At 37.5% G+C, this 16,850-nt stretch overlaps 1 protein-coding gene across 2 annotated transcripts in view; it reads right to left on the reverse strand.

Annotated features, from left to right (window-relative positions):
• The window catches only part of LOC106878744 (uncharacterized), a 28,934-nt gene extending 12,762 nt beyond the window's left edge, over positions 1–16,172 (reverse strand). The window contains exons 1-2 of one of the 2 annotated variants that reach the window (XM_014928060.2): positions 8,279–16,153; positions 7,019–7,859 (exon numbers count right to left, since the gene is read on the reverse strand). In XM_014928060.2, the coding sequence (XP_014783546.1) occupies positions 7,846–7,859; positions 8,279–14,783 (6,519 nt within the window). In that variant the 5' untranslated portion in view covers positions 14,784–16,153 and the 3' untranslated portion in view covers positions 7,019–7,845. Of the gene's footprint in view, positions 1–7,018; positions 7,860–8,278 lie in introns of those variants that run through there. The other variant, XM_014928059.2, reaches the window with a different exon arrangement.
• Between the last annotated feature and the right edge of the window lie 678 nt (positions 16,173–16,850).

Genomic DNA, 16,850 nt, shown 5'->3' on the forward strand with positions numbered 1-16,850 from the left:
TATATATATATATATATATATATATCATGGTATCAACAAGACTATTGGATACTGTTATATATCACTGGTCACCATGTTTTAGATTGATATCACCCTGCTGGCTAGGTGAGCAGGCCAACATTTCCTAACCATGAAGCCACACTCCTTCACGCATTAGCCTCAAAATAGAAATCTGGCCCAAGTACTTGCAACAGAATAAAGGCGGCTGAGGTGCCAGGCTAAATCTCCCACCAAAAATGGTAAATATGTATTTAATCAGAAGTTACATAGTGACACAAGGGCCAAGATTTTTGTGCATGAAGTGTCCAAGCAGTGCCATGCTTGAAGCTCCTAGCCTTTGAGTCACTTTATAACTTCTAATTAAATATACACACACACTATATATATATACATACATACATATATGTATTTGTCTCCCACTAAAAGTGCATGTTATGTTAGAATACAGAATATTAACGTTATTTACCAAGAGAGGGCCTCTCATATGGGCTTGTGGTGCATAAAAGTGTTTATGTCGTTGATGGGTAATAACCATCCACTATGTTCACCAGAACTGCCAAATCAAATGACTTCACCTTTGGACTTGTCAATGACAGATGACCAGTGCAGACATAGCAGCCAATTCCCTCGTCAACAATATATAATATATTAATGTCCTTTTAGGCAAATAGCCAGTGGGTTTATCAAAAAATAACACCAACAGAAACAGTATTAATACCAAAAGGTAATATTTATCTCCCAATATATATATATATATATATATATATATATATATATATATATGCATCAGGGATGTGTCGCCTAGGTAAGCAAGGTAGGCAGTGCCTACCTTGAATAAAATCGACTGATAGCAACATTTTCCTTTTATGGTAAAATATGCACATAATTCAATAAAATTATGAAGGTTACTCTGATTAATATGCATAAAATGCAAAGTATTTTATTTTCTTGCAGATTAGGTAGACATAATTGGCCCCTGCTTTTCAATCTTAGTATTTAAGCTACGCATAGTACGGCTGTAGTACACTTGCTGCATACATTTCTACAACGTTTTCTTTACGTGCTCTAAAGGCAAAAGTAAATCTGCCTTCAACTCAGTCTCATGTCTGTGTTTCGCTTATTCTTGTGTTTTACTACATAAAGGTCACCAACTGCCTACCCTGAGTAATTACTGACGACACATGCCTGATATGTATGTATGTATCCTCAATTTTAACAACCCTGTTTCCATGTTTGTATGGAGCAAACATCTTTCTCTCTTTCCATGCACACAAGCTTAATCAATACACTTTTCTGAATATTCTTTTTTATCTGAAGCAAATTAAATATTTGAAGAAATTTTTAAACATCTATTTTGTTAATGTATATATTAAACCAACTTCTTCCCACATGTATCAGACAATGCTCATCGTCTACAGGGGGACATTATTTACCCTTTAAATATTTAAACTAGTCAAATCCAGTCCAAATATTCTACCTGCTTTATGTTCTAACCAGCCTCTCACACCCACCCTACAAATAACCAATCACATCACTGAAATCTCAAAGCTATGAGATAAGACATAATTAATTAATTCATTCAAAACTGTCTAAATAGATAAGGCTTATATTTGATTGAGCCATCTGAATGCTAAAGAGTCTTCCTCAGGTTCATCATTTGGTTCTCTATGTCTGCTTGTAATGGTAAATGTGGAGAGAGAAAGTGAAAAGTTAGTACTTAAGACTATGTATATAGGCACATGGAAATATTTAATACAAATAAATAATATACATGTTCATATAGCATCTAGCACACACACAAACAAATATATATGATATACAAAGAGACAGCATATATATATGCATGTTATTCTAACATCTACCTTTCCATGTTTATATGGGTTAGACAAGACTAAGTATACATACATATATATAGCTGATGTATATTTGTTTGTTTAATTTTGTCAGGTAAATAAGGCCATGCTGGGGCACCACTTTCAAAGGATTAATCTATCATTCCCTTCCTCTCACTATTTACTTTAGCCTAGTACTTATTCTTTATACATAATATAAAGACAAAACCAAATGCTATTATTTTAAAATTTTGAATGCATTTAATATAGGTGTTTCAAGTAGTTATGTAAGAAAGTTCTTACATATTCTCCTCAGTCAATCAATCAATATATATATATATATATAGTAAAGATGCATGGCTCAGTGGTTAGGGTGTTTGGCTCACAATCATGAAGTTGAGGATTTGATTCCTTGACTGGGCAGAACGTGTCCTTGGATGAAGAACATCTTTTCACAATGCTCCAGTCTACTCAGCTGTAAATGTGCACCACCCTCATGCCCTAGTGCCGGTGCAGCCCTCTCCTTCCAGTATACAGGAAGCTAAAATAGTATGGCACAAGCTGCCATGTCGTATTCACCTGAGAGCAATGGCCAAATTTCTATTAATATAGACACACCTATTCATTGAGAACCTTGCTTCCCAACTATATGGTTCTGGGTTTAGCACCACTGTACCGCATCCTGAGCTTCTGAAAGAAGCCTATAGTATATACACACACACACACATATATATATATATATATGTATGTATGTATATATATGTGTGTGCATGTCTTTTTCTAGACAACTGATGGCTGTAAATGAGCATCACCATTATACAAGTGGTGTCGTTTCCAGCTGTCAGTGAAAAATAGGTCTGTCCAAGATGAAATATTCCCTAGCTTGGAAACAAGATAAGGGTTGGCCACAGGAAGGGCATCTGGCTATAAAAAAATCTACATTAAAAAATTCTTTTTCTGTTTGACCCATGCAAGCATGGACCTTAAAACAATGATGATATTAACCGTATGCTAATATATTCACATTTATTCTAATTGTTTGGCCAGTATAACAATAATATACAAATATATACATACACAATACACATATGTAATACATACACACACAGCTATATATATAGACATTCATACATAGACTCAATGTAACAGAGGATTTAGAAAAAGAAATATTGACTTGTAATATTTATTTTTATTACAAAATATATTTAAACCACAAGCTGTGGCATTTAAATAAATTATATTTATAAAAATTAATAGACAGTGTTTATTATTTCACAATGTTAGCGGCCTTAGTCCTCTCAAACATATGTGTGTGTGTGTATATATCTATATATACGGTATATATAATTAATCAATATATGTAATTATGACTTATGTTTTACTTAAAAATATAAAACTTTACCTTTGTTACCTGGTATTTATGATTAAGATCTAATTAGTAAAATTATAGATAAATTCCATTTTATTTAGAGTCAAACAGGGAACTAAATGATAATTTAGCAGGAAGCAACATCTGCCATGCTTGATAGATGGCTTTTACATCAAAAGCAAGGTTTTATTTTCATTTAATCTAAGAAGATAAGCTCTTTTGAATATATATAACAGTTTCGTTCGAAAAACATATAAAGAAGAATGTAATAACAGTTGCTTAAAACTTCGTTTAGTCTTCAGATTAATTTACAATGGAAATTAAAACCACATGTAAGCAAACAACACCACATTTTGGGGGGAGGGGGAAGTACGAATTTAAATGATTCTGTGGGATTATGAGATTAAGTGAAGTGCCCATTTGGTGCCTAAGAAGAAGATAAGGGGCAGCTATTTTTTAAGGGAGAGGGGATCTTTCGGTGATGTCAGCATGAAAAGTTGTTGGAAAGCAGAACTAAAATACATATAAAAAAAGAAGAAATGCAACATAAAAAAAAAGCAAAGATAAAAAGCATAAAAACAAAAAAATAAATCAACAAATTGGTAAAAAACAAAAACAAAATGATATGTAAATATGGTTTGTCACCTCAATTTGAGAGAGAGAGCTACATAAGGGAAGTTTCCATCTCCAGGTACTCTGAAAGTCTCGTTAAAGATGTGTTCTCTTACAGCGGCGTAGCTCTTCTGGCACATGCGGTCTTTGAAAATCTCATAAGAGTTATGTCTCTTAACAGGGTCTTCTGACGCCCTGCGTATTGCTATGTATGTTGTTGCAGAAGCTCCTAAAAAGCCTTGTTACTGCTAAGCAACTATTCCAATGCACAAAGTCTTTTAAATCTTGATACATCTTGTTAGAGGCACACAATTATTCTTTCTTACAGAATATTCTGACCATCTTATTGCATTTTTTTCTGTTGTCACAGGATGTCTTAAATATCTTGATATTAGCTATGTAACTGTTCTGCTTGCTATACAGTGTCCTGAAAAGCTCATGAGACACATAACTAATCTCTTATGGAATACCCTGGGTACTTTGTTGCTGCTTTGAACTGTTCTGTTGCGGGATATTCTAGAACTCTTGATACTCCAATGTAACCATTGTCACAAGATGTCCTAAACACCTCATTTGTTACAGCCGTATCATTTTAGCCAGAAGCTCTTTACATTTCAGAAAATATAATTTTATTAAACGAAAGCGGGAAATGAATAAACTATACAAAATGTCAATGTTTAGTGTTCACAAAATAATGGGAGGCAAAATTTTCAGGACATCACAAAACATTTTCTGGAATTTAATTCCAAATATAAAATATTAAATCTTTGGAAAAATAAATTTTGAGTAAAAGAGAAGGCAACTCTAGAATGTTGTGATGTCAATGCAAATCGGCCATACTGGAGTCAATCACTGAAAATACTGATGGTTAACCCTTTAGCATTTAAGCCAGTCATATCTGACCAAAATAATGTTCAAATAATGTTAATGTTCAAACCAGCCAGATCTGGCCTTTCACACCTACCCTACAATGTCATTCTAAAAGTAACAATTGCATCATTGAAATCTCAAAGCTGTGGGATAATCCAGGATTAATTGAAAACAGTGTGAATAGATAAACAAGGGTGAAATATTAGCATAAGGCCACAAATTTGGGGGGAACAAGATCTCAATGATAGAATTTGACTCCAGTATATATATTTGACCAGGATTTTATTTCATCAATTCTTGGAGGAAATGTAAGGCAGAGTTACCCTGAACCAAATTCCCCGAGAAGCATTGCTATGGATACATCCAGTGAAGGCACTTAGTAAGTTTATTTACCAAAATTCACAGCCTTCTCTCTTCCATATCTACATACCACACTATGATGAAGTTGTTAAGCAGTCATGTCTGACATATATGCACAAGACCACAAATGATCTTAGCAGGAAAGAGTATTGTTGATTAAATTGTCCCCCAGTACGTGACTGGTACTTTATATTTTAATGTAGTTGAACAAAACAAAATGTTGAGACAAACTAAAATGAAATGTTGCTTAAAACAAAATGTGCTGAGTTATATATGTATATACATGCACACACAAACATTTATATACAAATATATACATGTGTTTATGTATATGTGCATATATGTGTGTGCATGTATATATTTGTGTCTGTCTACCTGTGTTTTGACAGGGGAAGATTGGAAGAAAAACAAATAAAAAAGACAGCAAATGAAAATAATAAGAAAAACAAAACACAAACACCAGACAGATTTCTGTGTTAAAAAAATCATCCTCAGGGTTTCCTTGTTAAGTTGAACTTGTTGGGTTGCTATACACCAGAGGTCTGTTTTTCAGCCCTTATGCTCAGAAGATCTAATATACTCTAATGAAAGTCCAATATGCTTTTAATGGGTGGAGTTTTAGCATAGCTTTCTTTCAAAGTCCCATACCTCATAGGAAAGGAAAAGAGATTTTTTTTTTTCCCCCTTTACAGCTTTTGTATTTTGCATACAAATGAAAATTCCGATGCTGGAAAAATTTTTTTCTCCACAAAAATTTCAAATTTTTTTCATAATGGATTTCTGTTTAACATTTCCTGTACCTTATCCCTTTCCTATAAGGCATCGAACTTCAAGGGACAGCTATTCCAAAACATCTTTTAATGACAGTATATTTTAACGAAGATCCATTTTAATGAAGGTTTAATTGTTTTAATGATGGTCTAATTATCTTTTCATGAATGTCTAATCGTGTTTTAATGAAAATGTAATTACCTTTTAACGAAAGTCTATGTTTTAATGAAGCAACGGTTTATATCAACCTAATCACATGCAATCTACGAAAAAAAGATGTTTATGAAATAAATGCTGAGATGATGCGTCTAAGTGTATTTCTCTCCAATTCCTCTTGAGATGACAACCAATTAAACACACTGCTGTAGAAACGTTCTTTCACGAAACGTGTGTGTGTGTGTGTGTGTCCTTAGCATTGACTTCTCTTCCTCGATACTACGAATACTAACACAATTATAAACAAGGAAAATGGTGGCAAACAGATATTTTTACTGTTGGTTATTGTTGTTGTTGTTGCTGGTGTCATTAAAAAAATGCTCTACATTCAGCCATGCCTCAATTCAACTTAGCTCGATGGAGTTTTATATCTTATGAAGATATGAATCCTTTTAAACATGTCTTATTTATACACCAAGGACGTATTAGCACTGGTACTTGATTGACGTTAACTATCTAACCTGTCATAAGTCTCAGTTTATCATTATTATTATTATTATTATTATAATATTATTATTCAATGTTTTGACTTAGGTCAATTTTCCCTGTAAATTATTACATGAAAGACTGCATTATTAATATAATCTATTTTCAATTTTTTTTTTTTCTTTTAGGTTTTTAGAAATATTATATTATGCAAAATCCTTATGCCTTGATTTAAATTCAAGGTGAGGTGGGGAGTGGCGTTTCTCACTCTCCTTTCTCATTGATTACTATGCTCTGGTTTAGCATACGTTTCTGATACATAGCTGATAGAAGAATCTTCGTTTTCAATCAGTGATTTTTTAAATAATTTAATTCATACATTTTTTTTTAACAATGCCTGAGAAAGAAATGTTTGCAGTATTTTTTGTAAATTTAATAAGAGCCATACAAATAATCTAAAGAAATGAGAGTCACTTAACAAACACGCAGAGATATACTAACACACACACTCTCTCTCTCACACACACACATCATATGCAGAATTACTAAATTGAAGAAAGAATAATTTTTATGCTTGTTTATTGTTTTCCTAAAACCGAAATGCTGCTAAAATAACGATGGGCGGTGACATTTCCAAGACACATGTTTTAACAAAGTGTCACGAAAAAATTAAGTGTAAATTATTTTAAAATATATATATATATACATATGTATACATATATATTTTTTAATGGCGAATTTTGTGGAGTATATTTTCAGTGTTAATATAAAATTAAATCTAGGTAATCATGTGTTTGTTTGTTATTTTTTCTTTTTTTTTACTTTACAGAGAAAAATATGAGTTTTTAAGAAAGACATTTTTTTTTTTTGTTTTAAATATATATATAAAGAATATCTCCCCCTCCCTCCCTCTACCAGTTAGTTTTTAGAGTCCAACTAAGTTATTTCCACTGTTTGAAAGTGCTGAGTGTCTCCAAGCATTTGCATGTGATAAAACAGTTTTGGTCTCTCAGTAAAACAAAAGAACAGATTTAGTTCTTTAAAGCCAGAAGGCTTTCAAGAACTTCATCCAAGCTGGCATCTGTATTAGCAACCTCGGTGTTACAAGTTCGATTGAGAGAGACACTCTCAGCGTAACTGCTACCCAGGTCTGTGTTGACCAGTGGGGCTGCTGGTTGATCCCTTTTACTGATGCTTAGCCCAAATATGGTACAGTGCTCATCTCCAGAAGACACCGGCCGACAGAATGGGGAGTGTTTGAGAGTATCAAGCATTGGTTGCTGTGGTTGGGACGGCATTCGAAAGCTAAGGTCAATATATGGCCGGCCTAACGAAGACTGGATCTGCTCGATGGACGTAGGGCGACCTTGATGGACACTGGTCAAGGGGTCATACTGTGGTCTCTGCAAGAATTCAAAGAAAGGGTCATTTTCAGAGCTACATATATTTTTGTTTATAATTAGGGGTGAGTTGTTAGTATGGGAACGACCATTATTGCAATGTGTGTTAGGGGCACTAGTATTATTTTTCTTATATGTATTAAGGGCACTACTGCTATTAGTTTTATCATACACATTAAGGGCACTACAACTATTAGGTTCATCATTTTTATTAAGGACAGTGCTGCTATTAATACTGTAATGGGTGTTAGAGATACTACTTTTAGAATTTTTACTAGTTGTATCTGTAATGTTGGGGTTAAGACTAACATTTGTCAGAGACAAACTGTTTGCATGCAAATTACAAGAATTAGGGATGGTTGAGGAGGATGTTGTTAAGGGGTTAGGAGAAAGGGAAGTGGATACATTAATATCACCCTTACCTTTTCTGTTTCGGAAGAACGGCACTGGGAGCTTGGCTTTTGGAGGCGGTGGTTGTGGGGGTGTTTGCTTGGGTTGGCTCTTAGCAACTTTATTATCCCGGAAACTGAATATTTTTGGTTTCCAATCTTTTTCTTTGCTTGCCTTATTTTTCTCCGGTTCCTTGCTTGATGATGCCTGGTCATACATTTGGATTCGTTCGGATACTTTCACAACCTTTCGGCTTTTCTCTTTACTCTCCGAATCGTCTTGCGTCGTCCCAGTCTCAGATGGCACTTTGGATTCTGACAGAGTTGCTTTAGCTGATGGCTCATCCTGTTGTTGTTGCTGTTGCTGTTGTTGTGTGTCTGCTTCAGCTGGTCGTCGGGCTACAGGTCGACGGATGATTGGTGCTGCCTGATCAACAGTATGGTACTGTTCGTGGACTTCATTATTCGACACTTCTGCACTGGTCTCAACTATAGGGCTGTTACTGAAGTATACATGACGGCCTTCTGGCACGTGTGTTGAATTACCGTTAATCAATGGTGGAGCAGTAGAAAGCGTTACAGCTCCAGGAGCACTGACGTTTGCAATTTCATATTTGACAGGTGTTACATTAGGCTGTGTCGAGGTATAACTATGACTGACAGCATCTATAGTATCTTCCATAAGTTCTTCTTCTTCGTTCGTTTCTTCAATAGCTTCGTCAATCCGGAGAGCCGGAGAAAATCCAGGTGAGACAGGAGACTTTTTACTTTGTGATATTGAATCGGGTTCACGTTTGACTGGAGTTGTCCGTTTTGGTGGTTCTGGTTTTGAAGTTTTCACTGGAGTTTTAGAAACAGGACTAACTGCAGTGGGAAAAGTCGGTTGTGAGTTGTTTTCTTGACTCTTCTTCTCAAACATTTCTCGTATCTTTAAGAAGGGCACTATTGGAATTGGCATCAGACCTTTTGGTTTCTCTTGGTTTCTGAATTGATCGCTTGGTAGTCGAACATTAGCCGGCTTTGGAGGCAGCACTAATTTTGGGGTCTTTAGAGGTGCAGAATATGAACGAGTATAGCTGGGTGTGACACGTGTTTTTATGACAACGGGTGCTTGGTGGCTAATGATGCTGCTGGCTGGAGATGAAGTAAGACTTGCGTTGAATCTCCAATCAAAAGATTTCATGGAGTCATTGTCTCTGTTTAGAATACAACTACCACTGCGAGACACACTTGAATTCTTGTACCAAGCCGGAACATTTAATTTTTGTAAAGAACGTGACACTCTCAGCTCATGAATGGACGGCACTCGCCTAAAACTTGACTCACCCAGAAGGTCATCTTCATCATCAGCATCATCATCAAGATTTGTTTCAAGTGTCTGCATGCTCTTTGATTTCGGTACATTTCGGTCAGCAAACCGGCTTTTGCCGGTCGACCGCCTTACCTGTTGCTGTTCTGAGCGTAGATCCATTAGACTTGTTGACTTGCCGAAATAGGATGGCTGAAAAGAGAAAGGAATTTCAAAAGCTTCACTATCAAAACTGAACCGTCTCTCAGTTGTTTCCCCTGTGTCTATATCCGTCTCCACCAAAGAACAAAAGGAATCATATTGGGATAAACAAGACTCGAGATTATCAATGGATGCAGCTTGAATAGATTCTTCAAGGTTATCCGCATTGCCAGGTGACAATATACAGTCTGGGTGTATTTCATGGAAAGGTGGACGGGGGTACCTACATACAGGTTCACTGCGTAAATAGAGTTGACTAATGTGACTCAGACTTTTACTTGGCCTAATCCTTGAAGCATGGATTGCCTCCTGGTCATTGTGTAGAGAAAGACGTTTAGCAGCATCTCGTCGTTTCAATGCTCTGAGGGAAGTTTTGCGATATCTAGCAAATCTGTTGCTCACTGAATTTTCATCCTCAATTAAATCGGAGACGTTGTTTTCGCTGCCAAAATATCGTTTCCGCACAGCATTAATTTTCCGTCGGACTAAAGGAACTTGACGACTGCCACCTAGCTGTGTCTTAACTGTCAATGGTCTGTGAAGAGCTGATGTTGGAGGTGGACTAAGTTGGTCACTAACAAAGTCTGCAAGTTCATCATATTCTTCGAGAGACAGGCTGCCCTCGTAATTATCACTTTCGGCTTTATTTGAAGACAACTCGTGTTGACTGGGGTACATGTTCCCTGACTCATCCAACTTTTCAAGGGACAATAAACTGCTATAATCCTCGGAATGGGCTAAACATTCGCTTTTGAAAACTTCAAATTCTACTTCAGAGTCAATGCTAGAAACAAGTTCTTCACTGGCTGCCGGTTCAGTTTTTAATCTTAATTCAGAATTGGACAGATTTTCAGGTGATACAGTTACCTTTCTTACAGGATCAACACTTGTATTTAAAGAATATGAATCTGGAACCGGATCACTCGACTTTCGATTCTCATTTTTTATCAAAGATGGGGGTTTCAAAACAGCCCCCATTTCTATGTGTGATACGTCTGAAGAATTGCATTCTTGAACATTTCTTGTTGAATCAGAACTAGATTTCTCTTTTGTATCCAATCGACTGCTATAGTCTACAGGAATTTCTTTTTTAATTATATCTTCCTCTGGTTCTTGATGAATTAATTTACTTTCCATTGTATAACCCTGCTGAGTCTCTTGTAAATGTCTGTCCAAATGAAATTCTTCTCTATTTACTATATCAGGAAAACCTGTTTTTTCTGCTGCTTCCTGCATTACAGAATAATTCTGACCATAACCTGCATGCTTGTTAACATGGTAAGCTTGTCCATCAACAATATCAGGAAATGGTCGTTTTTCCTTACATTCTAATACGGTAAAATCCTCAGAAATCACATCCTGTGTTTTTTCAATGATTCCTTTGTTTAATACATCAGGAAAAGTCGATACATGTGCATGATCAACAGTATCTTGATGTAAGGAGCTGACAGGGTATGTATCTTTTTTTACCACATCAGGAAATACCCTATCTTCCATACTCTCCTCCCCAACGTAATCATTGGAATTTATATCCTGGCTATTTTCATTAAAACTTCCTTTTTTTAAAATGTCAGGGTATGATTTTTCCATAGTAACAAGGGTAACATAATCACTCTGAACGTAATCCGAATACTTGTTAATATATAAATCCTTTTCGGTTAATCCATCGTACTGTAAAACATTCTCCACGGCTTCCTGTTCAACGTAACTCTTTGGTCTTTGGTTCTCTGGTTCATGCTGTACTTGAGACAATGTAGTTTCCATACTCTCTGGTTCCTTATAATTTGACAGATATCTGTTTTGCTGTTCAAGACTGGTGTAGTTGTCAGGTTGTCTATTTGGTTCAGCATTCGTCATCGACAATGCCCTCTTAATTATCATGGGGCCATTGTCAAGCTTGCTAGCTGTAAAGACATTAATATCATCAGAAGCAAATTTCATTGGGTTATCAACATAGTCCCTTGGTGGAGTAAACTTCAGATCATCTGCAGATAAATTATTATTCTCATTAAGTTCCGACATATTCCGACTGTCATCATATTGATGGTGAACATTGTTGTTGTTTAAAGTGTTGCTGTTGTTGTCGTAGTTCTCGACATAAAAACTGCGAGCTTTGTAGGCCGTTTCGCCAGGCTCTGTGTAGGAAAATGTAAAACCACGAGGTGGATTCTCGGCAGCATTAGACTTGGTAGCATCAAAGTAGAGCTGGATAGGCCAGTTGGATTGGTTGGAACAGTATACATCCGGTGAAGGAGTTTGGAAATTCTGTGGATTAGTCTTTCCTATGATTAGGAATTCCTCTCCGTATGACTCTGCTTCCTCTTTCGTTGTAGAGTTAGCTCGGATATCGAGTATAAGACCATGAGTACTTTCAGACGGACTGCTGCTCGTTTCTTCATCTTGGTTGACATCTCCATCAGAATAAGATCGTTCCCGAGACTTTTGAGGAGTCTGTGCAGGGTTTGCAGAATCATCCTTGATTCGCTGTGAACGATCGTTTGTAGACGTTGTGAAAGTCAAAAGTGCATTTTCATTGTAAGTGGTTAAATCACGTGACGTGTCACTTAAATCGCCGATGGTCTGACTGAGGGGTCGTGCTGTCACCGAGGATTTCTTTAACGAGTTGCTTAGTTCATCAGTCGATCGAACAGTCGTTTGTTTGTTTGTTGAATCGATATTATCCACCTGACCAAAACTATCGGTACTAGACTGTTCCTCTGCACAAACTTTCGATGTATTTTTTAACGTATCTCCATTGTTATTATCTCTAAACATATGCTGGACTGGAATGTTATTAATAGATATCACATTATCAACTGTTGCTGCTGTTGGTGGTGGTGGCGGCTCTGGCGGTGTTAATACTGACGTTGAATGAGTGTTTGATTGAGAAGACGACGAAGTGGAGGACGGTATATTAAACAACTGTTTAGGTGGACATATAATGGGTGCCTGTTCAACAGTAGCTGTAGCGTGTGTGTAGGTGACATTGTTATTATCTTCACTCGTGTCGCCATCCTCCTCACACCTGGGTTGGTCACATTCCTCTACATTGTTTGGCCTTATTTCTTTGTCTTTCTCCTCCAGCTCTTCTTCTCGCTCCGCCAATTCATCGCTACTCGACACATACGGCGACGTGAACGACGTATCAACAGAACTTTCCTCGTAATTCCTAACAGCTTCATTGTTTTTGTTTTCAGTCGTGAAACTTCTGCCATGCTGGCGAGGCGAGATGCTGCTATTATTATGATTGCTGCTGGCAGACAGCAACGATGCCGTTCGATTGTTGATGGTAGTAGCAGCGTCACCAGGGTGAGATGAAAATAACAGACCTGCAGTGCCACGTGCTGGAACACCTGTAAGACTATGTGAACTGGGTTGCTTGTAGCTGCTGCTGCTGCTTCTGTTGAAGGTGTGGAAATTGTTGTTGTCGTCGTCGTAGTTGTGAATCACAGAGGGTGGGTAGCTTCCTTTCACTTCATACTCTTCGCATCGATCGCTGTCGGAGGATAAATCATCCGAATCTTCTTCCTCGATCGGTTCCAGACCATTGAAATAGAAAACTTCAGAGTCGCTGTCTGAGTCGGAATCGATATCGTAGTAATGGGAATTGGACGGTGAGGGTGGCGGAGGGCAGTATCGATGCCTCGGACGAAAGAAATTCATTTCACGGCTGGGCACCATTTGTTTGAAGTCCTCATCATCGACGATATCTCGAAACTCACGGTTACACACAAGACTGCTCGTACTACCACTACTACTACTGCTGCTGCTGCTTCTACTGCTATTGGTACTGTTGGTACTTGTAGACTGACAGCTTTCAGTTTTGTTAGCAACATTATTTTTGTTGTTGTTCGCCATGGCTCGTCTTCCTAATATAGGAGCGGCGGCAGGTTTCTTAGTTTGATCGCCAGTCGATGTGTGTGTGTTGGTAGTATTACGGTCATTTGGACTAGCAATAGAGGTAGCAGTAGAAGTAATATTGTTATTATTATAAGTATTATTCGTGGTGTTTGTAACATCACCGCCGCCGCCTTGGGGTCGTCGAGGCGGTAATGGCGGAGGTGGTCGTTTCACCTGAGATCCACGACACGACGTTTGAGTTAAAGAAGAACGACTTACGTTTGCCGATGTAGAAGAAAGACATGGTGTTGTTGGTGTTTCTATAGACGTGTGAGACGAATATCTCGGTGCGGTCGTCATTTGTGAGTCGTCTGAAGTGAGGTTTTGAGGAGAATTACCGAGCTGAAGTGCAGAGGGCAGCCTTGGTCTAGTGTGAACACTCTCCAGCAGAGGGGGTGATACAACTTGTTGGAGCGGCGAGGCGGAACCCAACATAAAAACAGTTTTACCTGTCTCTCTCTTAGCTACAATAGGGTGGCTTCTTACCGTGCTGCCTACTTTAATGTCTGTACTAGAAGCAGCAGCAGCAGTAACTGTATTATTACTACTACTACTACTACTACTACTACTACTACTACTACTAGTTGCTGCTGCTACTGCTGTATTATTTGCCTTCAGGCCTAATGGCTCGTCAGGTTGATAACTTATCTCCTGCTCCACACATCCGCCAGGTATGTCTGTCTTTCTGGGTATCGCCGTCGTTTGATAACAGTCATCAATAAAGTAAGTAGCTCTGTTTGTGGAATGATAACGAACGTTGCTCATCTCCGAACTTGGAATGTTAGAATGACTGATTACACCTGGAATGTTGTGATCGGAATGTTGGCGGCTCGCTGGCATTGCAAAAGCAAAGGTTTTGAATTCGCAGGTCGCGGGTTCGATTTCAGCTTCGTCGTCAGCGTCTGAAAAGTTATCGTAATCATTACTATCATCTGTTTCCTGGTTATCTTCTGTGAGATGTTTCAGCCTGGGCGGTGGAGGGGAAATGATGGGAATGGTGGAGTCGTACTCGTTGACATCGGTTAAGAGTCTCCAAGAAAACATGATAGTAATGATGGTGGCGATAGCGGCCGTGATAAACCGTTCGAACGCTCCGTCCATGGCTGGGACTCCTCCTGACGCATTCATCGTTTTAGATTCATTGAAAGAACATCGGAGAAGAAGAAGAAGAAAAAAGGAAAACGGCAGTTTTAAATAGTTTTATGAGAATAGATAAACAGTTGATTTAATCCAAGATGTAATCCATGAATAAAAATCAATCAGTTCTATAGATCCGAAGAGAAAGAGCTGATCTGCCGCATGTAACAGCTGTCCACGTAGTTGGTGATGAGAAAGCGAGTTATAAATATATTTACAATGACATACATACTGTGGTAGTCAAGCCACAAGGACAGGTTTAGGGCTACTGAGGTGTGTAGAGGACAGAGGAAAGATAATAGATATTGATTACAATTTTCTTTCTTTTTTTTTTCTTTTTTTACATATGCAAACACACCCAACTTTGCCAGTTGCAGAGAAACTTTTTTTCTTTTTCTTGCTATTTTTTTGTTTTTCACTTTTTTTTTTCAGTATTGACAAAATAACAGGAATGGTTATTCAGCAGGAATATTAACGTGTTTCATAGATTAGCGAGGAATTTTGTGATGGAGAACAAAGTGAATGAAGGGTGACCTTTGTTTGTAGTCGTAGAATATAAAGAAATATTTAGCTGTCATTTGTGTCTCAGTGAAATATTGTGCTACGAGAGAATCGGGTCCGCTGTGTAGCAATATGCAGGGAATGCATTTGGTGTTATTTACCAACAATAGACGTCAACTTGTGTAAATTCCACAACATTGTTGTTTTATAATTTAAATATATAGCCATTACCTTCTTTATGCCTCCTAACCGTCCGTAAAATATCCATGTTCACAGAAAGGTAATCCTCTGGGGTCATGAGTGAAGCTTTTTAAATGAGTAAAATCTGTTGTAATATTTCCAAATGAAAATAAGCGTTTCGCAACAGGGAGGCAGACTCCTTGCCTCCGCTTGTACCAGCAGTGTAGCATCTATTTTACTGAAGATGAGACGTGTGTCAGTTTAAGAATTCAATTCTCTCGTTTCCTCCCGGTTTTTTTCTGTAAGATTTGTGCACGCAAAAGGAATCCAGTCGGTTACATTCAGTGAAATGTATTCCCAGAGCTGCCAGCAGACGTTTGTGCAAAAAAACACGCACTTGCAAGTGCGACACGAAGGCGAAAAAAAATCGTAGCTTCGCAGCGAAAGACCAATCGAGGCGTCGAGTGGCAGTCACGTGGTAGCACGTCATCAGATCGATATGAGCGTCGACGGCGGCGGAGGAACAGAATCACAGGTGGTCAACTTTGACAAAGTGACACTTAAGATGTCACCACATTCTATCTCTTTCTAGCTGACTACTACAATTAATATTAGGATATTGATATTAAAAGTTGCTGCACAGCTTGATTGAGTGATTCAGTTTGATCGATCGGCTGAAGAATGAGAAAGCTTTCCATATTCCTAATATTTTAAATAAGGGATATAAAATAATTTCAGGCCATCAGTTGATGAAGAGGGAGGGGGGAAGAGAGAGAGAGAGAGAGAGAGAGAGTAGATATGTCGTCAGTTCATTGCCACAGTATAAAAAGTGTCGTAAGGAATGCATTTGGAGTTGCAGGACGAGTAGGACTTCTGCTTAAAAGTTGTTTCGACTTTCTTTTTTTATATTTATTCAGTTATTATTTGTTATTTTGTTTTTTCTGGACTGAATGAGAAAAAGAATTTCGTGGGAGACGGACAAGACTATGAGCAAACAGAAAGAGAGAAAGAAAGAAAGAAAAATGATTAATTTAAAAATAAATACAACTTGCTTACCAAGCTAACTGCAACTGAGATGTAGAAACAGCCATATGCAATGTTTGTAGAGGAATAAACCAGTTGGCTTTTATCATATTTTTATAAAAGTGAGAATAAGAAATATATGGAGAGAGAGAGAAAGAGAGAGAGAGAAACGAGAACATTTATCAAGAAATGCATTTCTTCCTCAGCCGTTTCTTCTTTCGGTTAACAAAAATAATAGTTGTAACGATAAGGGGAGGGAGGGGCGAATATTTTGTAGGAATTTACAGAAAGTCAAATAATAATGGTTTCAAATTTTGACACAAGGCTAGCAATGGAGTAAGCCAATTGTACTGA

The sequence above is a fragment of the Octopus bimaculoides genome, chromosome 2, assembly GCF_001194135.2.
Source record: "Octopus bimaculoides isolate UCB-OBI-ISO-001 chromosome 2, ASM119413v2, whole genome shotgun sequence".
NCBI classification, from domain to species: domain Eukaryota; kingdom Metazoa; phylum Mollusca; class Cephalopoda; order Octopoda; family Octopodidae; genus Octopus; species Octopus bimaculoides.